This window comes from Coregonus clupeaformis, chromosome 2, assembly GCF_020615455.1.
Source record: "Coregonus clupeaformis isolate EN_2021a chromosome 2, ASM2061545v1, whole genome shotgun sequence".
Taxonomy (NCBI): Eukaryota; Metazoa; Chordata; class Actinopteri; order Salmoniformes; family Salmonidae; genus Coregonus; species Coregonus clupeaformis.
In genome coordinates, this window is record NC_059193.1 from 39,894,345 (window position 1) to 39,919,408 (window position 25,064).

The 25,064-nt window shown below is 41.4% G+C and overlaps 1 protein-coding gene across 4 annotated transcripts; it reads right to left on the reverse strand.

Moving 5' to 3' along the window:
- LOC121535052 (septin-6) lies at positions 1–23,136 on the reverse strand. 4 transcript variants are annotated; one of them, XM_041841768.2, is made up of 11 exons: positions 23,057–23,136; positions 20,685–20,799; positions 16,728–16,923; positions 15,499–15,685; positions 12,896–13,057; positions 11,918–12,014; positions 11,067–11,235; positions 9,358–9,490; positions 8,943–9,133; positions 6,910–6,957; positions 2,731–3,828 (listed from the first exon to the last, which is right to left on the reverse strand). In XM_041841768.2, the coding sequence occupies exons 1-10, from the start codon at positions 23,084–23,086 to the stop codon at positions 6,954–6,956; spliced, it is 1,284 nt and encodes a 427-aa protein (XP_041697702.2). In that variant the 5' UTR covers positions 23,087–23,136; the 3' UTR covers positions 2,731–3,828; positions 6,910–6,953. The 4 variants fall into 4 exon arrangements, with proteins under 4 accessions (XP_041697694.2, XP_041697678.2, XP_041697702.2 ...); XM_041841760.2 differs by lacking the exons at positions 2,731–3,828; positions 6,910–6,957 and adding an exon at positions 1–1,071; XM_041841744.2 differs by lacking the exons at positions 2,731–3,828; positions 6,910–6,957 and adding an exon at positions 1–1,797.
- Positions 23,137–25,064: the final 1,928 nt, after the last annotated feature.

The window sequence follows — 25,064 nt, forward strand, 5'->3', positions numbered from 1 at the left end:
TTTATCTTCATAATTTTATTGAAAATGTACATCAATGGAATCAAACTACAATCACGTATTTTATCATTAATTTGTGGTGTGGACAAGTAATTGACTAGGGAGGGGTGATTATGTCAGACGATAGAAAAATGTATGGCAACTTCTTACGCCAAAATGTAACTTTACACAGAGAGAAGAGTCACGTCCAAAGATCATATTTCATAAACAGGTCTCCACTTCAATACACAAAATATATCCTTATAAATTATACAAATGCATGAGTATCTATCTGTATCTAGCATTCAACTCCATCTCATTGTAATATTTGGCAATATGGGTGCCACAAATTGTGGAGAGGGGTGTAAACTGCACATTACAAGTAGTAATACACAAGATAAAACTGGTCCAAACAATAATCTAATGTGAAAGAGTGCAAAACGGAACTGTTAGGGGAGAAAACAACTATGTGGAGCAAAAGGTCAAAATCACAGAGGTGATGAAATTTTTTTTAAAAGAGCATAAGACATGCAAAATACAGAATAGGTTGATGGTAGTTAAAGCACAATGCATAAAGGGCATTAAATGTGACCTACATGGTATTTCAGTACAGAAAAGGTGTTTTCACTAAATAAGTGCTTGACATGAATATGTCTTTGGCTCTTCTAAGTTGCAATGAAACAATCTATGCTGTGAACAAAGAATACTGTATTTCAATATACATTAATCCAGAGTCTTGGCTCTGTCACAAATGGTATGATGAAACTATTGATTAGATGTTTTTCTCTTGAACAACCGTTTAGAATCCTACCTGAGCACAGCTTTGTTCATTCATACACCAAGACAGATCTGCAAAATATTAAAGAGTGAAGGACTCCCACTTGCCAAAGTGTACCTTGATTAGGTGACAAAACGTAAACTATCCAAAAAATACCATGTGAAGCCCACATATGGCCATGTTCAACAAAGCAGATGAGATGGAAGTTAAAAAAGGTTGATGCAGTGAGAAAAGACAGGAAGAGGAAATGGGTGCTTAGTTCTTGTTGAAGCTGCAATCCCCTCTTCAGACATGTGGCCAAGACAGATTAAAAGAAGCTAGAGAGAAAGGAGACAAATGCAAGGTTACAAGAGATGCCCAAGCAGTCAGGGAAAGCAACAGTGCCTACCAGAAGGCAAGGTTCAAGATAAATAAGAAACAAGGGTTACTGACACTAACTCTGTTACAAATGCAATGTCCGTGTTGTAAGCTAAAAATAGCTACTAATATAATAACATACTACAGTACTTGAGTTGACCAATTCAATTTGAGCATAATACTGATTTAAAACATTGAATAAATTGTTTATTAAGTCTCATTGAGAACTGCTCGCAGCAGATATTATGTTCTCTGTAAATACAAAAAAGGTATTCAGTGTCAGTTAATAAATCAAACAGACGATCTTAAACCTAATAATGATGGAAAAACTACCAAGTGAAGTACACAACAAAAACATGGACCCTAAATATCTATCCCTATAGAAGCAAAACGCAAATGGTGATATTAGTCAAAGTCAGCACCGCAAAAACACGACATGACAAAAAAAGCATAGCCATAGGTAAAAGACAGATTTAGCCACACAGCGAGCACATTGAGAAGCAATGAAATACAGATAGGGGTATTCTTTTGTTAATACATAAAGCAAATGAATGTTTGTTTTTTAACCCAGAAGGGTGGGGTCACAATGCCTCTCCTCAGCCTTGGGGTACCTGCTACCCACAAAGCCTGGTCCCTTAGCAAAGCTTGAGGGTGGAAGCACCTACTCAGTGCAGAGCCAGGGATTACTGCAAAGGAAAGGTAAATACACACAGAGCAGTGAGCAGGGGAACTAAAGCACAGTTTGTATGAATGACACAACACACCAAGGCACACCCTGCCAACCCATTGAGCTTAGGACAACAGTTCCCCAGAGACATTGAGACAAAGAGCAACTTGAGAAGGGATTGTGAGAAGTTGTAAACCATACCTACTACACCCCTGCACAATAATGTGTAAGTACGCAAGCGACTCATTTCAATACATTTAGACGAAAACAAAATGCCTATATCTGTGGACATTTGACTCATCAGACCAACTGTCCGACCTGTGTCACCGTACAAAGGCATGTCGATTATATTGAGCAAGGACATAGACATGTTTTTGGAGGGTGGTGTGGTGGTTGTACTAAATATTTTTCTGATAAAACATCCTGTCCTCAAGACACAGATGTGAAGGAAGTCGAGTTGAAAATAGAAACCACAATCTCATTGGCGCTCAAACTCATCTGCCAAACAAAGGAGTGTTCCAATCTTGTTTCTCTAGGAGGAATTGAGAATGACTGCTTGTCTGTTTGGACAAAAGCAGTGCAGCACTATAAGGCTGAATACTAACTTGACATTTGTGCACCTAACTTAAATGCTCATGCAAGTGTCCTATTGACTTCAATGCATAATTAATGCGAAAGTCCAAGTCAGGATCCAGCCCTATGAATTCAGGTTCGCAGACAATTTCGCTCTGTACAGCTCTGTAAGGAGAGTTGTTTTGACAATAACAATGGCGTGATATCTCAAAGCCCTTGAATGAGTTAAATATCTAGACCAAATCCAGTGTTTTCAACTGTTATTAGAATCTATGTGAAACCCTAATATCATCACGTTCAGAACCCACTCACATCCTGTATGTTTAAAATACTGCTTCATTATACATTTCATACACAATAATCGTGGCCACAGCTGAAATATTTGGTTAAATTCACCCTTTATTTCCTTTGGATATTAAGTATTTTTGTGTAACACTGATACAAGTGGAATACTGATCCCTACATGAATGTTATTTGTTTAAATGGCTTAAAATGTGCTTTTAAATGTATTTATTTTATTTTTATCAAAAGGTCACAATTGCACTAGAAATATACAAAATCACATTTGTGTAAAATGTGTAAATGTGAAAAGCTAATAAGTATGCAGATAGCATAAAATGTATTAAAAACAATGAGGTATGGCAAAGAGATGACAAGAAAGCATTCATATCTGCACATGCACCAGGCTAAGATGAAATAACATCAGCAGTTGACTATTAACACTCACAGTCTTCATAGCCTCAGCGCCAGTTTGTTTGCGCTATCATGCCAACTCCCTGTCACTCACAGTCATGCCATGTTTGGAGTAGGCAAAAGCACAAACAGATCTGGGACCAGGCTACTCTCGATGGGCGGTGGACAACATGCCCTCATTTAAAACATACTACGATTGTGTCTTTATTTTCAATAAATTATGCATTGTATACCAATACGATATCAGTGCACATCTTCATAATCTCAAGTGGTTTAGGATACCGTTGGAGTGAGTAGAATAGTGGTAGTATGAAACATGAATGTCAATATGCTACCCCTGCTAAGTCTATGTAATGAGCACGGATTACACGCCACACACCACTCGCTTGGTCAGACCATAGCTGATGTGCGTTTCACCTTAGCCTCCACAAACTCCTGCCCGTCAAAACAGTAGTTGCGCATGTTAAAGTTAAAAGCACACTCAATCATGCGGAACAGGTCAACAAAAAGAGAATGTCTACTTTCCAACATAAAAAAATAAACAGGCAAACGCAGAATGATGGCTTGTAAAAACGTACAAAATAAGCATGCGTTCGAGTCAAGGATTCCTATTCACAGTAATGGCTGGATTCTTCCTCAGAGCAGGGACATGTGTGGGGTTTGGGAATGGGGGAAAGGGGGAGGACAGGAGGGCACAGAGAACAGCATGGCACTGCCAAGGATGGGGTGAAAACTCATTCACAGCTGGCTGAGGGAGGGAGCACTTTTCTACAGGAATCCTGAACTGGAAATAGAGAAAAGGACCATTACGCGTTAACAACACTAGTAGACATACTTGTTAATCAAATGACAGAATCATTCACGTTATTGGTCAAATGTAATGTCGAAAGGAACATGTGTTACGGTTGTTACTGTTAATAAGACAGAGGTGGGGAGATTTAGAGTATCTGTTGAAACTAAATGTATTTGGTAGGCTAATAGCCTAACACACCAAATCAGTGGCCTTGTGGTTAGAGCGTCCACCCTGAGATTAGAAGGTTTGGAGTTCCTGTCCGAGTCATACCAAGGACTGTAAAAATGGGACCCGATGAGTCTCTGCTTGGCACTCAGCATTAAGGAGATATATTGGAGGTAAGGTCCTGCGATAAACTAGCGTCCTGTCCAGGGGGTGTCCTTGTACATCAAGCTGCCTCATTCTACAGTAACAGGAGATAGGCTCCTGCTCCTATTAGCCATTCGGGCCTTGTGTAAGGCTACTTACCTAATGGACTAACACGTCAATGTTAACCACGCTAAATCGTCTAGTGGAAATAAATGAATAAAAACGTTGCTAGCTAGCAACATTTTTGTTTCCGAGATTAACTAGGGAGGGATACGTGATTATTACAAACTTGATAATTTATCCTGAATTGACTATTATAATAATTCACCGATCCATTCTCAAGTTGCTTCTACAGGGCCTTAGAAAAATGCAGTCTGTCTCTATGGTTGATTTGTCTGTTCATTTCACACTGCTCATTTCCTGTGACCGTAGTCCAGAATGACACAGCAACGCTGAGACAGCAGGCTGTTTTTCATCACATTTAACTAAAAGGTCTTGAAGATGAGCCAGCCCAGGAGCAGCAGTTTACAGACAGCAAGACAGATGTCTTCCTATCCCACCCTCTCTCCCCTATGGCTGAATCTGTACAAATAGCATAGCTCTCATTGTTGTTCTTTTTTCTCAACAAACAGCTAGGTGTCAAATAGCTGAAGGTTCAACAAAAAAATTATATAAACAATCCCCATACACAAGAATTGACTCTAAGGCTAAACGGCGGACTAGCGCGATCCTGCAGTGTCTGCTGAGCTCTCTCTGAATGCTCTTTGTGTAGTGGCTAGGCAGGGCCGGGAAGGGCAGGGGTGGACCACAAAAGCAGATGGTTGTGGTTTCAGAGGGCAGATGGGGGAGTACATCAGACAGGGGCTGATAAACTTGGTGATTTAATTTTAGACTCTTTTAGAGGCTGGCACGGGCACAGCCAACCACAGGACATGATCCACTGCTGCGGCAGTGATGTCATCTTCAGATAAGCCATGGGTGGATACAGACATTAATAAAATGTACCAACACTATAAATGTTACATATGATTTGTTACAAAGATTTGATGCATTGAATTAGTATCAGACCTGCGTTCAAATACTGTTTTAAATATCTCAATAACTTTCACATACATTCAAAGTAAGTATTCAGATATATTTTTTTTGAAAAGACAAGTTGAATATTTTAATGTACACAACATGACCAAAAGTATGTCAGGGCTCTGTGCAGTATGTTGAGGTCAGGGCTCTGTGCAGGCCAGTCAAGTTCTTCCACACCAATCTCGACAAACCATTTCTGTATGGACCTCGTTTTGTGCACGGGGGCATTGTCATGCAGAAACAGGAAAGGGCCTTCCCCAAACTGTTGCCACAAAGTTGGAAGCACAGTATGTCATTGTATGCTGTAGCGTTAAGATTTCCCTTCACTGGAACTAAGGGGCCTAGCCGAACCATGAAAAACAGCCCCAGACCATTATTCCTCCTCCACCAAACTTGCAACACTCACTTCCGAGTTCCAAACTGCCTCTGGAAACAACTGTTCGTCGGGAGCTTCATGAAATGGGTTTCCATGGCCGAGCAGCCGCACTCAAGTCTAAGATCACCATGCGCAATGCCAAGTGTTGGCTGGAGTGGTGTAAAGCCTACAGCCATTGGACTCTGGAGCAGTGGAAACGCGTTCTCTGAAGTGATGAATCACGCTTCACCATCTGGCAATCCGGCGGACGAATCTGGGTTTGGCGGATGCCAGGAGAACGCTACCTGCCCCAATGCATAGTGCCAACTGTAAAGTTTGGTGGAGGAGGAACAATGGTCTGGGGCTGTTTTTCATGGTTCTGGCTAGGTCCCTTAGTTCCAGTGAAGGGAAATCTTAATGCTACAGCATACAATAACATTCTAGACAATCCTGTGCTTCCAGATTTGTGCCAACAGTTTGGGGAAGGCCCTTTCCTGTTTCAGCATGACAATGCCCCCGTGCACAAAGCGACGTCCATACAGAAATGGTTTGTCGAGATTGGTGTGGAATAACTTGACTGGCCTGTACAGAGCCCTGACCTCAACCCCATCGAACACCTTTGGGATGAATTGGAACGCTGAATGCGAGCCAGGCCTAATCGCCCAACATCAGTGCCCGATCTCACCAATGCTTGTGGCTGAATGGAAGCAAGTCCCCGCAGTAATGTTCCAACATCTAGTGGAAAGCCTTCCCAGAAGAGTGGAGGCTGTTATAGCAGCAAAGGGGGGGGACCAACTCCATATTAATGCCCATGATTTTGGAATGAGATGTTCGACGAGCAGGTGTCCACATACCTTGGGTCATGTAGTGTATTTGAAAATAGTATTTGAAAATGCTCTCAAAAACTATTTGGTAGACTATTTGTTTTTTACAAATAACAATTAAAATACTTAAATAAAAGTACTTGGGCTATGTATTTGAAAATACTCCAATACACAGAAAAAAGTATTTGAAATACCAGATACTCAAATACACATATATTTGAACCCAGGTCTGATTAGTATAAAATGTGAACTAATATGTATTGAAAGTAGGCCTACTGTACAGATGTTGCCTGTATTTCTAACAGCTGCTAGAAGTTAAGACTTATTTAAATCAATTTGAAAAAGTAATTACATTTGAGGACTTCCTTGTCCTTCTCATTTAAGTTCAAATATGTGTTTAACTGACATCTGATTTACATGTCAAAAAATAAATATATATATATCTCGATCGATGTGCTTTTTGTCATTGGTTACCAGGGGAACAGTTGAGTGAGCATGCCTTACCAGGACAAGATGTCTCATGCAGCATGCAGCAAGTGGGGGAGGAGTTAACTGTAAAACAGCATGGATGCAACATAGGTGACACATGCACTCATGGGAGACATATGGTGCATTCAAGACAACTCAAAAACTTGGAACCTCTATTGGTTGATTCAGATATTTTCCAAGTGGGAAACTCGGTCCTTATCTTTCTACAACGAGTTTCCAAGGACATTTGAGTTTCCGAGTTCCGAGTTGTCTTGAATGCGTCAGCACATACACATTCTCCATGTCACATCTACACCACTCATTAAAACATGCCATGCTCATGTCCTTTGGTGACTGAATAAAACATTGTTTTGTAGCCCAAGCTATCTACAGGCTTATGTTTTGAACAAGATAAGGAAATAGAGAGGCCAAGTTTGGGATTCAAAGGTTAAGCAAATGATGAAGTACTAACTAGCATTCATAGGGCCGGTTTCTCAGACAAGACTAAGCTAGGCTTTTAGTCTAGGTCAATGCTTAATCTGTGTCCGGGAAACTGGCCAATAATGTTTTGATCAGTCACCCAGAAACATTAAGTGAAAGGGATGGAGAGTGAAGAGAACCCTGTGAGGAGGAAAAACTACAGAGTTCAGAGATAGCGGAGAGAAATGACAGAAGAACTGTAAAGACAATAATTTAGAATTTAAAAAAAGAACCTTTCTCAGTGCAAGTGTCTTCGTCCTTTCTAACAGGGCAGGTGGCAGGGCTCACATCAGTTTGAATACACAACCAGGAGTGATTACCAACATGAAGGGACCCACGTCAACAACCTATCTAACTGTCAACACGGCCCTACTACAGTAGCCTGATACTAAAGGTAAAACAAACTGTCACAATGACTTAACCAACATTCCTATGGGATATAGGCCTATACCAGCAATGTCACTAGCCTGGGGTCAATACAATCAGATTACTGTAATACTACATCTAATCTAGATTAATCTGGTTTACGTTGAGGACTAGAGTAGGGTTGAGGATATTACTAACTATAGTCCTCTGTGTGATAAAGATATATAGAAAACAATCTAAAATCATATTAAAAGTGACAGTGATCCTAATTTCTGGTGCATATTCGTGTTCATTTTGGGGGAGAAAAATAGCAAGTCCACCTCTTTACCATAGTTCTAAAGGCTTGAGAGCAAATGCTTGCTAGACTGCTAAACTAAGCCTTAGGGAGCATCTCTACATCTATTGCTCCTCCATTTCAATGTAACCAGAGTCAGCTCGTTGGTTATCGCTAATCCATTAGACTGGGGAGAGAAACCACTCAATGCTCGGTGACATTAATGGGACAAGCCAAAGCGGTGGTCAGGCAAAGAGTTCCTAGAAATGCATCGACATAAGGCAAATGAAAGCTTTGATTAATGAGTTTGTCATTTGTTTCCGTGTGGTGTGTGCCAGGCATCTTCATATCTGAGGTGCAGCTTTTGCAACAACAGTGTACAGCATCGTGCACCAGTAAAGTGCTCCACATACATACATCATTTATATTTTCATTAGTAAATCCTCTGTATCACCAAATATACATAGGGAGGGACAGTAATACATTTACTCATTATGTTGAGTAAATATCATTTAGAGATGGCATTCTAAGTGGAATTCTAAGTGGAATTAAAGACCTAGTGTTTCCTGTATTATTGTTTAGGTGGGCATTTTGGTTAATGAGGCCCTAAATGTTGATTTGAGGGCCTTTGCGCCCTGCCTGGAAAACACTAGTGACAATTTATCCAGTTGTTCTTTGTTCCTCCTAGATCAGGTTGTAACATCCAGAATGCTCCGGTCCAGTATCCCTAAGGAATCCTCAAGGATAGCTGGGTGGTGTTCACGCAACAGAAAACGTGTTAAAACGTTTCGCTATGGAACATGAAAATGAGCGTTTCTCATTTGACAAGTCCAGGTAGTCTCTCCCTGTTTCGGTCCGTTCTCTTCCGTTTCGGTGCCTAATGAACATGACCCTGAACACTGCCTGCTGTGTGAGGAGGAGGGAGGTGAATGTGGAAGGAGATACTTACTTTTTCCTCTCCTTGTCCCTCTTGAGTGTGGTGGAGCCCCCTGCCTGCTGGGCCTGGGACTGCAGGAGCTCGGCGGCCGTCTTTTTCTGCTTGAAGCCGTTGAGCTCGTCATCCAGCGATTTCTTCTTGTCCTCCAGCTTCTTCTTCTCATCCTGGTGCAGCTTCTTGAGCCGGTCAAACTTCTCGTGCAGCTGTGTGGCGTGGGAGATAACTCACGTCTTAGATAGAAACTCATTTAAAAGGTGTGGTATCTGATGTAAATGTATCTGTAGCTTTGAGTACAAATAGAGATGTCGCACATGTAACCCTAGTTCTTGTTAGGTTGGTAGGATTGGTGATGATGTGGCAGAATTAAAGCATTAACTGGTAATGGAGAAACCTTCCTGTACACACACACACACACACACACACACACCTCTTTCTCGGCCTCCTTCAGTTCGGCTTCCTTTTCCTTAACTCTCTGGACAAACATCTGCCTCATCTCCTCCTCCTTCTTCTGCAGGTCGCCCATGAACTCGTTCCTCTTGGCCTCGTACGTCTCCTGCAGACTGGGGTCCACACAGAAAGAGGAAAGTCATAAATTAAGTTATACATGTTAGAACTATGTCCCTACATTCACATTACAGTGAATTACAGCAGAGTGTAATTGAAATCAGAATGCAACAAGTGATTTTCATTAACTAAGGGGGTGGTAGGAAGTGGAAAGTAGTGCACACTCCTTGGCGTGGATTTTAAAGCACTGAAATGATGTTAGCATTGGCTTGAGGGAGTTTCAACCATTGTTAAAAAAAACCTTACACTCGTGGGAATTGGCCTATTTGGATAGGGCTAAATTGAAATGTTTCTTACAGAAGAAATAACCATGGTAGCAATTAAAAAGGGAACAGTTTGGAGATTCTGGGAAAATTATTAGACTAAAAGTGAGGACACAACAGTTGACACAAGACTGAATCCAAACATTACACTGTTGGTTTTATCTGCATTTAACATTTACTGTACTTTTCGGCACATTTGTTGATAACGAAATCTGCAAATACTCTGGATACATTCAATGACATGATAAGAATATTCTTGGAAAATGTGGGGTAGGTGCAACATAAGACAGAAAAATGACACAGGTTTGAGTGAGAGCACTAACTGGTGTCTCCAAGTGGCCACACACCTCTCCAAAGTGTGCTCAGTTCCTAAGTAATTTCAATGCACTTTTATGACTCAAAGAGTCTTCAACTATGTGTTTTTTTTTAGCTCTCCTAGCTGTGCCGTTGAGGAACTAGAGCAAGCACACTTGTAGTTGTTTTGTTTGGAACACAGCCCTGCATTCCCGCCTTTACACAATTACTGTTGTTGTTTACACAATCCAAAAATGGACCATTATAAATCGCAATCTGTCCATTATAAATACGATCTTACAGTGTTAGGCTTTCACAAGGCAATTCAGAGAAGCAGATCGTAATTTTGGTGCGCATAGAATGGAGTCATGAGTGCATTCAGATGCATGGTCCACTGCAAACGTTCTTCACAATAAAACAAACATAGGCTCATTCTGTTCAGGACAACCCAGGGTATAACGCCATGTCAACTTGTAACTGTATATCAAACATAGTGATCATAAACGTTGACCCTGTATATGACATGAGTTTTATGATATGGAAATATGAAGTGGACATTTGGACTCACAGGTGTTTGGCTTGCTTGTATGACATCAAAGCGGTATTTATTATAATCCTCAATGTCTCATCTTTCAAAATACATTGAGTCCTCTTAATTTAAAGATTTTCCCTCATTCAGACAACAAAACATTTGCAAAAGTTGCCCAATTATTGGGAGGGATGGGGGCAACTTCTTGTCGAGCGCGGTGCTCAAGTTCAGAACAGCTGTCAGTCAAAACCCATACAGCGCTGTGACGTGGAGACCCTGAGCTCTGTTACTGTACAGCCACTGCGTTCCAATTTAGGCGCTTATCAGTATCCAAATCTGCCATTTTCAACCCGAATACAAGTGTAACGAGCTACATCCATGACAGCAAATGTGCAGGGTGGAGAATTGTGACGCGGTCTTGGAAGGATGTAGGGAGTAAAGAGGAAACTGGAAGCGAGGAGGAAATAGGAAGGGAAACAGCCGCACCTGAAGGGTTTGCAGTCGGGGTCCGTGTCCTTGAAGCCCATCTCCTCCAGCTTGCAGCGGCGGTAGAGCTCGTAGTGACGCGTGTGGGTCTGCTCCCGCAGGTCCTCCATGTTCACCCGGATCAGCATCTCCCGCAGCTTCACAAAGTCACAGTGGTTCTCATTCTCCACTGCCGACGACAAACACACACACACAGACACAGACACCCCATAGAGTGAACTGAGTAGAGCGTGGAGCACAACGTCAGAGACAGCCTTGGGCCACAACTATTGTATTTGTGTTCCATGTGAGGACAAGGCTAGTTCATACAACCCCCCCACGTATCCACACACAGCCTAAATCGACATACGTACGAGCACACCATAGGGAACCAAATTACAAATTGACAGCTGATAAGGTGTGGGGATATGGAGGAAGTGTCATCTAATTCTAATATCTTATAATTTGATATACTGAGAATACGAGACATTTCACATTTATCTTCCTATGGTAAGTCAGTGACTTTCTCTGATAATCGTCACAGGTTTCACAATCTACCACTTTTCAAGCATTACTGACTTGTTTGCGATAAATCGATAAATCCATAGAATCCTCAAACATTTGTGACATGGAATTCGGTTACTCCCCATCTAAGTGACATGACTCAAGCAACAGCTGCTGTTGGTCATACATTTATGCAAGAGTGGAGGCATGTAGTGTTAAATAGACAAACATGAATGAGATTACATAAGCAGCAGTGATGGATTCCCTCTTGACGGTATGAATGCTGTTGTTTAGGGAGTTGAGTGGGAGGGAAACGGTGGCGGGAGGATCCCCCTATCATTTCCTCTGTGATACGTGACCTAGCTTACCCTGCACCGTTCCCCAGGGGTACTGCCGCGCTTTCACCATCTTGTTGCCGATCTTTACTTCCTCCGTGCTTCCCACAACGGCGAACGGCAAATGGCCCTGCGGAGCCGAAGGAATAAAGGATTCTATTACATAACTTCATTATTTATTTGTTTAGATTTGGATCAATTGGAGCATATCTCTTGACAGGCAAACCAATTGCAGAGTGAACCAATTACAAAGTGAACTATATGTGACATGTCAAGTTAGGCCTACAATAGCAAATTGATATACGTTCCCTACATCCAACAACAATAGCTCATTTTCATAGACAGGGAGTGCTTCTCACTGAAGTGGTCGGGTTGGTGACCTTTCTGCCAGAGTGGAAGCATCGTTGTGAGAACGGAGGGCGAGAGCCTCGAGAGCTAATTGACTAACGCAAATCAGCTGGGTTCTGCTCAGTGCTCAGTCAGAAGCATTGGCATGCTCTACTCGCTTGTCACTCCTCATGGTCCGCTCATTTAGCCCTGGCCCTGTTGTCAGTGGCCAGGGGCCCTTTCCCACACTGAGAGCTTCCTGTAGCGAGAGCTAGCTGATTGTCCTACACTGTCCTGGACTGTACTGTCCCCTCCCTGTGTGGACACAGATGGTGCTTGTATCCTGTTCTAGTGTTGCATGTTGTTCTGAGTATTAACTGAATAAATGACCCAGAACTCATAGTGAAAGGATTCTCACATGAGGGGTACAGATACACAACTATATCTACTGTAATGATTCTGTCCACTGTATTGTATGTATATTGTTTTCTAATGTGCCTGTCCTCACAAAAATATCTTCCATGAAAACAGACAATCAAGTATCGTATTATATGATTTTCTCCCTAATCAAACCATGTCAGTCATACTTATAGTTCTCAACTATAACTAAAAAGTCTGTATTGATAAAATTTGCTGAAATGCTACTGAACTAAAATGAGCGGCATCAGAGAAGGGTTAGCTTACGTTCATGGTGGAGTTGATCTCTGCCACCGTCTCGTCGTCGGTGGGGAACTGGTAGATCTGAACGCCGTTGCTGACCAGCTCACTGGTGATCTTGATCTTGAACTTGGTCAGCTCGCTCTTGGAGATGGCGTCTGATTTGGCGATGATGGGGATGATGTTGACCTGTCATTTGAGGAGATTGAATTAGATTCTAAAACGTTATTAGGCTATCCGCTAATGAGGAAATTATGTATGGCGCATATAGACAAAACAATCCATCAAAATACATACAAATAACACAGATCTTGTAATACCTTACGGACTTGCATCAAGATAAAAGCATACTGAATCACAATTATTTTGAAGACTGTGCGAACAAATAATGCCTACACTTTGGGATATAGCTAAATAAGGATTGGCTTTGAGGCTCATGACAAATGCAATTTACAACACTACACTTTCACCAGGACAAAACAACAACTGAAACTAACTTGTTTAAATTGGGTCTACTTTCAAACAGAGCCCATAAATAATTATATGGTTATTTCATCCAAAACCTCTCTCAGCTCCAAACATTAAGGGTTGGTTTCCCAGATAAAGACGAAGCCTAGTCCTGGACTAAAAAGCCCTTCGATGGAGCTTCTCCACTGAGAATTATTTTAAGTACAGGAATAAGCTTAATCTATAATAAGCACATACGGTGCATTCAAATAAAAGAAAAAAAGATTTGCCACATGTGCCGAATACAACAGTGAAATGCTTACTTACAAGCCCTTAACCAACAATGCAGTTTTAAGAAAAATAAATGTTAAGTAAAAAATAGATAAGTAAAAAACAAATAATTAAAGAGCAGCAGTAAAATAAAATAACAGTAAGGAGGCTATATACAGGGGGTACCGGTACAGAGTCAATATGTGGAGGCACCGGTTAGTCGAGGTAATTGAGGTAATATGTACAGTGAGGGAAAAAAGTATTTGATCCCCTGCTGATTTTGTACGTTTGCCCACTGACAAAGAAATGATTAGTCTATAATTTTAATGGTAGGTTTATTTGAACAGTGAGAGACAGAATAACAACAACAAAAATCCAGAAAAACACATGTCAAAAATGTTATAAATTGATTTGCATTTTAATGAGGCAAATAAGTATTTGCGAGCATCTCTTATGCAGCCAGGACATCACAGCTATCTAGCTAAACCTCCTGAGACAAGTGGAGAACATCTGGCCAAGACAGGATGTAAATAGACCCTGAGATCTGGGCCTACCCTCCCTTCCTTACGTTTCTCTGGATGCCTTGTGCCTTGGTCAAAAGCAGGGATATCATCTAGCCGGATATGAAAACAAAAAATGTAGCTTGTCTTTTTAAATCTGAACACCTCTAGTCTCTACTAGCTTCAGGAATGTTTGTGCATTTTCAATTCGGGCCCATCTATGTGCATTTCCGACATAATCAGAGCTTGGAACGAAGTAAAGATTATTTTTTTTAACTGGTAGCGCAGAGCAGTAAGAGAGAGTAGTACTAGTGAACCTCCAACGCATGCTCCATCTCGTGAAGAGCTCTCCAAACACATTGTTAATGATGAGAGCCTACTGATCCAGCTAGCTTAGAAGAAACACTACCTCCAGCCCCCATGTTTGGTGCAAACAGAAGCAGAACATGAAGAGAGAGGGAGGGAAGAGATACAGTATGTCCAAATATCCGCTTCAATGGAGCCCACATGACTGAAGAGGCACAAGGAGGCAGGGGGGTCTTTGTCAAACATCCACCCACCACCACTTGTCGCCCATAAACTCAAGAGACACTGCACTTCCTCCTACGCAACCAACTTTTTTTTCACTCACTTTGGCCAGCCTCAAACGCCATCCACTAGCATTGGCCCTTGGACACCCCTATAGAGGGCTTTACAGTCGCTAGTAGCTATGATGCTGGGCTGATGCTAAGAGCTGTGTGATGTATACACAGGGAGGCTTCTGCTCTGGATCAAAGATCACACTGTTGTGAGAGACTGAGAGGTGGGTAGGATACAGCTGCTCTGGCAAACATTGAGGAGCCCCTTTCTTCAAAATCCAGGAAGTCTCTATGCAAATAGGGCTTTTTGAGGTGGCATTAGGAAAATTGAGTGAGCGGTCACCGTGACGATCAAGGGCCTGCGTTTTACGGCTGACCTACACCGACGCTGTCACAGGACAGGAGCGCATCTGTGAGCGTGCAAAGTGTGTGGAAATAGTTTATGAGCCACCGTGAAATGATGATGAAGTGCTCTGTGACGACATCGATGATGCCTTGCATCTACATATTGACATCGTCTTGAGGCTAGAGAGCTCTCTCTTTCCCCCCCTGCATTTTATAAATAGCTATGACAAAAATATGACTCTTCGACTGAGGTTCCCATCATATTAGGGAGACTGCTTTTCAAGTGACACTTCAAAATCAGCAGAGTTCAATAAATGGATCGCGTAATATGGTAATTTAGCAGATATCTTTAGCCAAAGTGACTTACAGAGAAGCCAACATTGACAGTGACACATATAGGCCAACTTAGTATACTATATCTGGCCCATGCAGGAATTTAACCCACTGATCCATTGGAATCATAGTGTAATTAGCTAGCGTCGCAGCTCACCTTGCTGTCCAGTTTCTTCATAGTGACCAGGTCCAGGGACTTGAGGGAGTGTCCGGTGGGCGCGATGAAGTACAGGCAGGCGTGGATGCGAGTGTCGTGGTAGCTGTGTAACGTGCGCTTGATTTTCAGCTCCTCCTGCAGATAGGCCTCGAACTGGGTGTCGATAAACTCCACAATAGACTTGTAGCTGAGGAGAGAAAAACTTAATGGGTTATTAATGTGTTATAAACGCATGATAAACAGGTAATAAGGAAACTAGGTTTATGACAGCGGAGCACCTAAAAGAGAAAGTATCTTACTATTGTCTATGAACGGTTCAAAGGTAGCTATCCCTTTGCCTTTTTAAAAATGTCTCACTCAAAATCAAGACAGTTCCACCACCATATAATATCAGAAGGTGTTGTAAAGCATCTCTTAAGTGAGAGATTAAAGCCAGTTTGTTTTGTAATCCCAGAGTGTAGTCAATGAGAGGTAGCTAGCTCGCTAAGTGAGTACAGCTCAGCTCCCTATAAGGAACCTGCTGATCCCTCATTCAGCTGAGCTGGGTCTCATTAGCTGGGAGTCATCAGGCAGAACTTGGGATGGATGCCACTAACTGCTAGCCCTTAGCTCACACTGGCGCTCACATGACATCATCCAATCCTCTCTCTGTGATCTCTCATGACGAGGAATGAGGATCACATGACAGGAGGGAGAGAGAGTGGAGACAATTAGATCCCATGTTGACTAGAACGTTTCCATCAGTGGGGAAAAGTGACAGGTAGAGCAGTCCTCCTTTCCCCACAGACAAAACAGTATGATTTAGCCCTGAAGACTCCTGGCTCAAGTGTCAGACTGCTGATATTTCTATTGTCTGTTTTCATAAAGGTATGGGAGTGGGATAATAAGAGTGGTCCCTGATGTTCTACTAGACTCCAGAGGGGGCGACCTCAAGTCCACACTTCATAGGGGGCATCTCAAGCATGCACAATTAATGAGTGACATTCACAAACGATCAATGCCGTGAAAGATAACATATTCTTGGTAGCGGTATATAAACACCAGGATCGTATTCATTCGTTTTCTTCTGTTTTGTGCCTAATGAATGCGACCCATAAGTTATTGTACAATCTAAACATCTCTTAGACACATGAAGAGGAACCTGGGGCTCTCTTACCAAAGTCATACATACATGCACACACACACACACACAGTATATTCATATGTTTATCTACATCATTGTCTCTCACCTGTCCTCTTTGTTAATCTGGTCTCCGAAGCCCACAGTGTTGACCACGGTCAGCTTGAGGCGCACGTTGCTCTCCTGGAGCTCGTAGGTGTTGGACTTGAGCTGCACGCCCGGCTGGTTGTGCTGGGTGGGCTCGCCCTCGAACTTGGTGTTGAACAGGGTGTCCATAAGAGTGGACTTACCAAGGCCCGTTTCCCCTAAAACACACATCTTCAGTTAATTCACTATTGTGTCCTTTTTCTGTGGACTCTGTATCTGGACTTTGAGTTTGTGTGAGATAGTTGTACTAAGCTCATTGGGCATTTATAAGCTATATTCTTCAAGAATCAATGGGTATAGGCTACATTATATCATTAATGGAAATGGCCATTGAACATCAGGGAATATCCCAGATTGGGCCATTGTCAGAATAATAATAAAAAGAACATACTGTACATTACAGGATTTAGTACTGTACATCCCTGTTGAAAAGACTACAGTTCTACAATCTGGACTCGGGCTGCAGAGCAGATCTCTCTATGCCACCAGAATGTACATTATATGGACACTTCCCATTTTTCACATCTTCATAAATTTGGCGTGTGAACCCCTCCCTCTGGCTTCTCTGCTGCTTTTGGCAGGAGAGGAGCTTTTCAATGGAATAAAAAAAAGATACGCCGTAGAAACGTTTAATAACTTGGGTGCCTTTAAGAGGAACTACATTGAATGTGACATCTTGAAGTAGGGCAGCGCAACAACAAGCTAATCCTATGTTCACCATGGTTGATATCTGGAGCAGACCATGGGAAAAAAGGGCAGCAAGGGTCTGAGTCACGGATGTCCTGATGCGTTCTGACAAACTCATACTGTTCGAAGCTATCAGTCGAGTGAGTCAGCTGCCTTCCTCTCCCAGTGCCAGAAAATGTTTTGGGTCAAAAGTAGTTCACTATATAGGGAGCCATTTGGGATGCAGACCTAGGCCTATTTCTGTTCATCTGACACCACATATACACACGGAGCAAGCAGAGCGGTACACTGCCAACGCCAGTAGCCTTCTATTCACAGCGCATCAGGGTTTCACTCTGAGTGCACACTAAATAGTAAAAGGGGGATAGAATGGAACAGCACAGTGCCTGTGTCTCAGAGAGAGAGAGAGAGAGTCTACCTCAGGACTTTGTCGAGAGGTTTCTGTGGTCTCCCATCATCCTTATAGAAACTTGTCAGGGCTGAACAAAGCTATGAGCATCTCGCTTGGTAGGGACCCATGCTGAACCTCATGCTAAAGATGGGGTCCTGACATCAAAAGGTTTACATTTGAATGTACCAGCAAAAAGCATTTTTCTTTAATCTAAGTCTTGTGAAGAAAAACAGCAGTTATGATGAATCCTAATGGGGCTGTACTACAGCAGAATTTTTTTTGCTCTCAATTCAGTTCTTGCTGTTTTGTTTAGACCACAGCCACAAGCCTCCGGATCGCATTTCTGGGCTTTGAGCTGTAGGCCTGTGCAGTTTACAACTGTTTTGCTTTATCTGACTTTAGAGTAGGCTGTAATAATAGAGGTTCGTTTGGCTTCTGCCATTGCTTTGGAATGTTTTGATTGCCACGGATAGCTTTCTAGTAATTCAGAGTGTGTAAAATGGAGAGGGGATTGTATTCTGTTTCCTACTTTCAACAAAATTTACAAAATTGACCATTTGGTTTAAACATATACAGTGCCTTGCAAAAGTATTCATCACCCTTGGCGTTTTTCCTATTTTGTTGCATTACAACCTGTAATTTAAATGGATTTTTATTTGGATTTCATGTAATGGACACACACAAAATAGTCCAAATTGGTGAAGTGAAATAAAAATAATAACTTGTTTCAAAAACGTCTAAAAAATAAATAATGGAAAAGTGGTGCATGCATATGTATTCACCCCCTTTGCTATGAAGCCCCTAAATAAGATCTGGTGCAACCAATTACCGTCAGAAGTCACATAATTAGTTAAATAAAGTCCACCTGTGTGCAATCTAGGTGTCACATGATCTCAGTATATATACACCTGTTCTGAAAGGCCCCAGAGTCTGCAACACCACTAAGCAAGGGGCACCACCAAGCAAGCGACACCATGAAGACCAAGGAGCTCTCCAAACAGGTCAGGGACAAAGTTGTGGAGAAGTACAGATCAGGGTTGGGTTATAAAAAAATATCAGAAACTTTGAACATCCCACGGAGCACCATTAAATCCATTATTAAAAAATGGAAAGAATATGGCACCACAACAAACCTGCCAAGAAAGGGCCGCCCACCAAAACTCACAGACCAGGCAAGGAGGGCATTAATCAGAGGCAACAAAGAGACCAAAGATAACCCTGAAGGAGCTGCAAAGCTCCACAGCGGAGATTGGAGTATCTGTCCATAGGACCACTTTAAGCCGTACACTCCACAGAGCTGGGCTTTACGGAAGAGTGGCCAGAAAAAAGCCATTGCTTAAAGAAAAAAATAAGCAAACACGTTTGGTGTTCGCCAAAAGCCATGTGGGAGACTCCCCAAACATATGGAAGAAGGTACTAAAGAGACTAAAATTGAGCTTTTTGGCCATCAAGGAAAACGCTATGTCTGGCGCAAACACAACACCTCTCATCACCCCGAGAACACCATCCCCACAGTGAAGCATGGTGGTGGCAGCATCATGCTGTGGGGATGTGTTTTATCAGCAGGGACTGGGAAACTGGTCAGAATTGAAGGAATGATGGATGGCGCTAAATACAGGGAAATTATTGAGGGAAACCTGTTTCAGTTTTCCAGAGATTTGAGACTGGGACGGAGGTTCACCTTCCAGCAGTACAATTACCCTAAGCATACTGCTAAAGCAACACTTGATTGGTTTAGTCAAAGCCCAGACCTCAATCCAATTGAGAATCTGTGGTATGACAAAGATTGCTGTACACCAGCAGAACCCATCCAACTTGAAGGAGCTGGAGCAGTTTTGCCTTGAAGAATGGGCAAAAATCCCAGTGGCTAGATGTGCCAAGCTTATAGAGACATACCCCAAGAGACTTGCACCTGTAATTGCTGCAAAAGGTGGCTCTACAAAGTATTGACTTTGGGGGGGTGAATAGTTATGCATGCTCAAGTTCTGTTTTTTTGTCTTATTTCTTGTTTGTTTCACCCCCAAAAATATTTTGCATCTTCAAAGTGATAGGCATGTTGTGTAAATCAAATGATACAAACCCCCCCAAAATCCATTTTAACTCCTGGTTGTAAGGCAACAAAATAGGAAAAATGCCAAGGGGGGTGAATACTTTCACAAACCACTGTAAATCAAAATAAGGCTTAAAGACAACATGCTTCATAACCAGACCATTTCACCATAATAGATAAATATGAAAACTATCTGTCAATGATGCCCAAATACCATTCAGCTAAGTTGTATACAGCCTCAAAATGAGGCATATGGCATACACATTTCATTCTGAGATCCTGTAACAGACAGACCGTAATATAGGGAGTGAAATATACATTTACATTTTAAGTCATTTCAGCAGACGCTCTTATCCAGAGCGACTTACAGTTAGTGAGTGCATACATTTTCATACTGCGCGCCCCCCCCGTGGGAAACGAACCCACAACCCTGGCATTGCAAGCACCGTGCTCTACCAACTGAACTACAGGGGACTACACACATGTCTATTGTCTATTGCTTTGAAATTATTGGGGGGAGATGCAGAATTACACTTGACTGGAATCATTTTAGGGGCTTCATTTCTACGCGCAGTCCCAGACGATAGCTTGACTGACGGAAGATGAATTAGCTACGGTAATCAGAGTTGACTACTGACCAGTGAGAAGCAACCAAAGTGGGTCAAAGACAGAATGGATTGGGTTTGCATCTACAGTGGAAACGCCTGACATAGGCCTACATTGCGGCAGAGAAGGGCTCCCATTTTGCCTTCAGGAGAAAAAAAGGGAGGTTTTACGCATGACACACTCACCAACACAGAGGATGTTGAAGCAGAAGCCGTGGTTGACAGACTTGTTGACCAGCTGGTCGGGCATGCTATCAAAGCCGACATGGCCGGCTAGAGGGACGGCACGAGCACCTTCTCCCTAAAGACAAGAGAATGACTTTGAAATTAGAAACACTGAGTAAAGATGTGTAATTAATCATTAACAACCGGGTATAATCGCAGATGCATATGAAACTGGGGTGGTATGGATAAGGCTATCGTAACTTAGGTAAACATAGGCTGATCATAATATTATTATTTCACTTCAGTTTACACATTTCATGCAGGACCAGCCGACACAGAAATGTGACATTTCAAACATTGACTTCCACAACTACTGGTAGTACAGTTTTTAAGGCACAAACTGAAGAGTTAACCATAGCTACAATCTTCTATGGTTTAAGCTTAATGTAGCTTTTTTTGCCAGACCCATTCCATTGTATTCTACCAAGATAATTCTTGTCAGCTAATTTCTCTGGTGCTCTAGCTGTGATACACTTCCTGTTTCCTGCTGACATATTTGCATACAGCAGTCTAGACTGTTGAAACCACGATGTCCATATATGGAAAGTAAAACATCACATTTGAAGAGTTACAGGCTGTACAGGTGTTGAAAACAAGCCATGCACAGTAGAACGATGGCATGTTTGTGTGAGAGTAACAATTCCACGTTATAAATGTATTATAACAAATGACCCAACTTGATACAGGAGGACATGGATCCTACGAGTCCCATCGAAAATGTTGTAGACCCTAAATCCATAAGGGTCTAATATGGAATGTGTGTGTGTGTGTGTGTATGTGTTTTTACTATCCTTGTGGGGACCAGAAGTGCACACAAGGTTAGTAAAACAAGGAAAATTCATACAAGTGGGGACATTTCGCAGGTCCCCACAAGGAAAAAGGCTTATGGGTTAGGTTTAGGGGTACAATTAGGGTTTGGGTTAGATCCCCACAAAGTCAGTAAAACAAACGTGTGTGTGTGTGTGTGTGTGTGTGTGTGTGCATGAAGGAAGCTAGCATCATCACACATTCTCTGCTTCTTGAACTGCACAGGGTGGTGATGTGAGCAGGAATGCAAGGAATTTAGATTACATGGAACTGCCAAGCATGCCCTCAATAGTGAATCAACTGAAGCAACCACACCACTAAAAGGCCTAAATGTTTTTAAAATATATAGTGGCTTTGAGGCAGACTGCAAAATCCACTCAGCTAAAAGAGGAGAGGTTGAAAATAGTTATGCAGACTGGGGTAAACAGTTGTCATTTGTATAGTTAGAATTGTGTTTAAACAGCTGAAAGGCTATTAGTTAAACAGATGGTTTTTCTTGACTCAACAAACACTCCTCAGCTGGCCTACATGTGCAGCATTCCCAAACCCAAGGCCTACTTGGGATCAAAGACACATCTGCGTTGCACAATTACATAATGCTTGTTGTTCTCGTCCATTCATTTAGACATTTCGGTTGAATTAACTGCACACAAAAAAGCGTTCATGTAGGCGAACATAACCGGAAAACCTATTTACGTTAGCCTACCAATCTAGCCCAAAGGCCGGCAGATGGCGATATTGATCCGGTATTGATGGTTTAAACGACTCAATATCGCCATCTGCCGGCCTTTAGGCTACTACCAATCCTTCAACCAGTGACTTTTCAAGTCTACTTCACTCTCACATTCTGAAATTAATTAAACCACTTTTGATGAATCCATATTACCCTCGTTATTATTTAGGTCTATATTATATACAAATATTAATAATTCCCACCCAGTTGTACCCTATATGATTCGTTATGCACATCAGACAACGCCCAGCAAACAAAGTAACAGGGCTGACAGGACCAGAAACAACGCTATAGGCTACTAACAGAATCGAACCAACGAGAGATGGCGGATATGTATGCAAATTGAAATGTCCAGAATAAAATATACAGTCATAATATCCTTAAATAGCATATCAATGTGAAGTATAGATAGATTTAATTGAGAAATTGAGAAATTATGAGGATACTGGATAGCAACGATAACCAAAAATGCGAACGCATGCGTGCAAATGGAGACTATCGAATGTTCGTAATAATTTGTATTTTTATCAATCCTGCGGTTTCGTAATGAGCGATATATATCTAGATAAATTGTATCATTACGATAATAACGTTCTAATAGAGGTAATTTGATATCGAGCTAGCCTATAAAAAACGGTGCAACAACCATGGTGAGAGGGGCTTTCCACCGACATCTATCCATGCTGTTTGAGTTAAATTCACCCAATACTTATCAAAATTAATAATTTTTGCAAGCTACAACGGTGCCCTAGCCAAAAAAAGCAAGAAAATCATCCTTAACTATAGTACTCACCGCTTGCCTAGCTATTTCAGTGGCCGCCATGGTTCTTTTTTGATGAAGACCCTATGTAGGAAGCTGCACTACTATTCTGCTAGCAGCACTAACAATGACCTCACTTTCCTATGGTAATGTTGAAACCTTCAAAATAAAAGGCCGCATTTCAAAACATTGCAAGGTGGATAACTAATTCAAAAGATATAACATTTTAATCAATGTCGATTTTTATTGTGCTTATACGCAAATGCAAGAAGGAATTTATGGGGGGGGGGGGGTTGTATGTTGACAATATTGGGCTTATAGTGAAGAAAAAAACGATTCTTTATGCTGATGTAAATGTGGGGTTGGGAGTACTCAGTAGGGTCTGTAGAATCTATATGGTGTCATTTCATGGGGCACTGAATAATATGGAATGTTGCTGGCCTTTTACTACACCCATTCCATAGGCCACAACGCATGTCACTGTATATGAACTAAAAAATATATATATATATTGGCTTAAAGAAAACAAACTATTATTTGTTCGGATGTAAAAGTGGGGTTGGGAGTACCTTCTCACCTAAATGCATTTTGGGCAAAGGCTGAAATTGGGGTTGAGAGTTACCTTTAAAAAATATATATGGATAATTTGACATACTTTTATTTTAAATATTGTATTATTTATAACAGCATTTGTTTAGAAAGTTTACACCAATACTGGTAAATTGAATGCTATTGTGTAGGCTATATGTAAAGAAATACACTTTTAATAAACTAGGTCGTTATCAATAAAACATCACAATAAAGTGCAGAGCGTGGCCCATTATATTAGGCAATCGGTATTACTGGGCTATACCAACCAATAAGCTAGACATAGTTTGAAGCAGTGGTTTAAAGTACTTAAGTATAAATACTTTAAAGTACTACTTAAGTATCTGTACTTTACTTTACTATTTATATTTATATTTTTGACTTTTACTCCACTACATTCCTAAAGAAAATATACTTTTTACTCCATACATTTTCCCTGACACCCAAAAGCACTCTTTGCATTTTGAATGCTTAGCAGGACAGGAAAATTGTCAAATTCACACACTTTTCAAGAGAACATCCCTGGTCATCCCTACTGCCTCTGATCTGGTGGACTCACTAAACACACATGCTTCATTTGTAAATGATGTCTGAGTGTTGGAGTTTGCCCCTGGCTATCCGCAAATTTAAAAAACAAGAAAATCGTACCGTCTGGTTTGCTTAATATAAGGAATTTGAAATGATTTATACTTTTATTTTTTATACTTCAGTATATTTTAGCAATTACATTTACTTTTGATACTAAAGTATATTTAAAACCAAATACTTTTAGACTTTGACTCAAGTAGTATTTTACTGGGTGACTTTTACAGGGTGACTTTTACTTTTACTTGAGTCATGTTCTATTAAGCTATCTTTACTCGTACTCAAGTACGACAGTTGGGTACTTTTTCCACCACTGGTTTGAAGAGAGCAGAGTTGGAGAGACTTGCACTTTCTCTTGAGCTACGTTTTATGTAGTAAACTATAGCCTAATCATATTTAGGAAGTACATTTCCTTGGAAATATAACTTCCCTGTGCTTTATTGCCCACACTATTTAATTGAAACCACAAGCCGGGCCGGGCAGCCTGCACCTCCGACTGTTCCTCATGATCTCAGAAGAGAGGAGCCAGCCCAGGTTAGCTTAGAATCCTACCCTAGCCACAGGTTTTATGTCCAGAAACATTAATTTAATAGCAACTGGTTCATAGGAAGAGAGTGACTGGAATACTCGGTTACTGCAGATGCTATTATGGTTTTCTTGGTAGCCTGATATCTCAGGAGTGATAAGTATATTTTTTGTCTTTATCTGTTGTTGTCTAGTACTTGTCTTTTTGCTAGCTAGGGTCATCTACTTTAAGTGCTGCCTCTCTTCCCAGTAGCCTACTTGGTGTGTGAACTGGTGAGTGCTATTAACGTGCAGATGATTATTGACACATCAACCAGGATTAAGTGGCTGGGCAATTTGTGAC

Bases quoted from the DNA above. Each gene is read 5' to 3' on its own strand.
- LOC121535052 (XM_041841744.2), bottom strand. From the start codon at position 23,086: ATGGCGGCCACTGAAATAGCTAGGCAAGCG. The intron at 15,686-16,727 runs GTGAGAGACAAT...TTCTCTCCTCAG, and splicing joins CAGATTAACAAAGAGGACAG to CTACAAGTCTATTGTGGAGT. The intron at 12,015-12,895 runs GTAAGCTAACCC...TCGGCTCCGCAG, and splicing joins AGATCAACTCCACCATGAAC to GGCCATTTGCCGTTCGCCGT.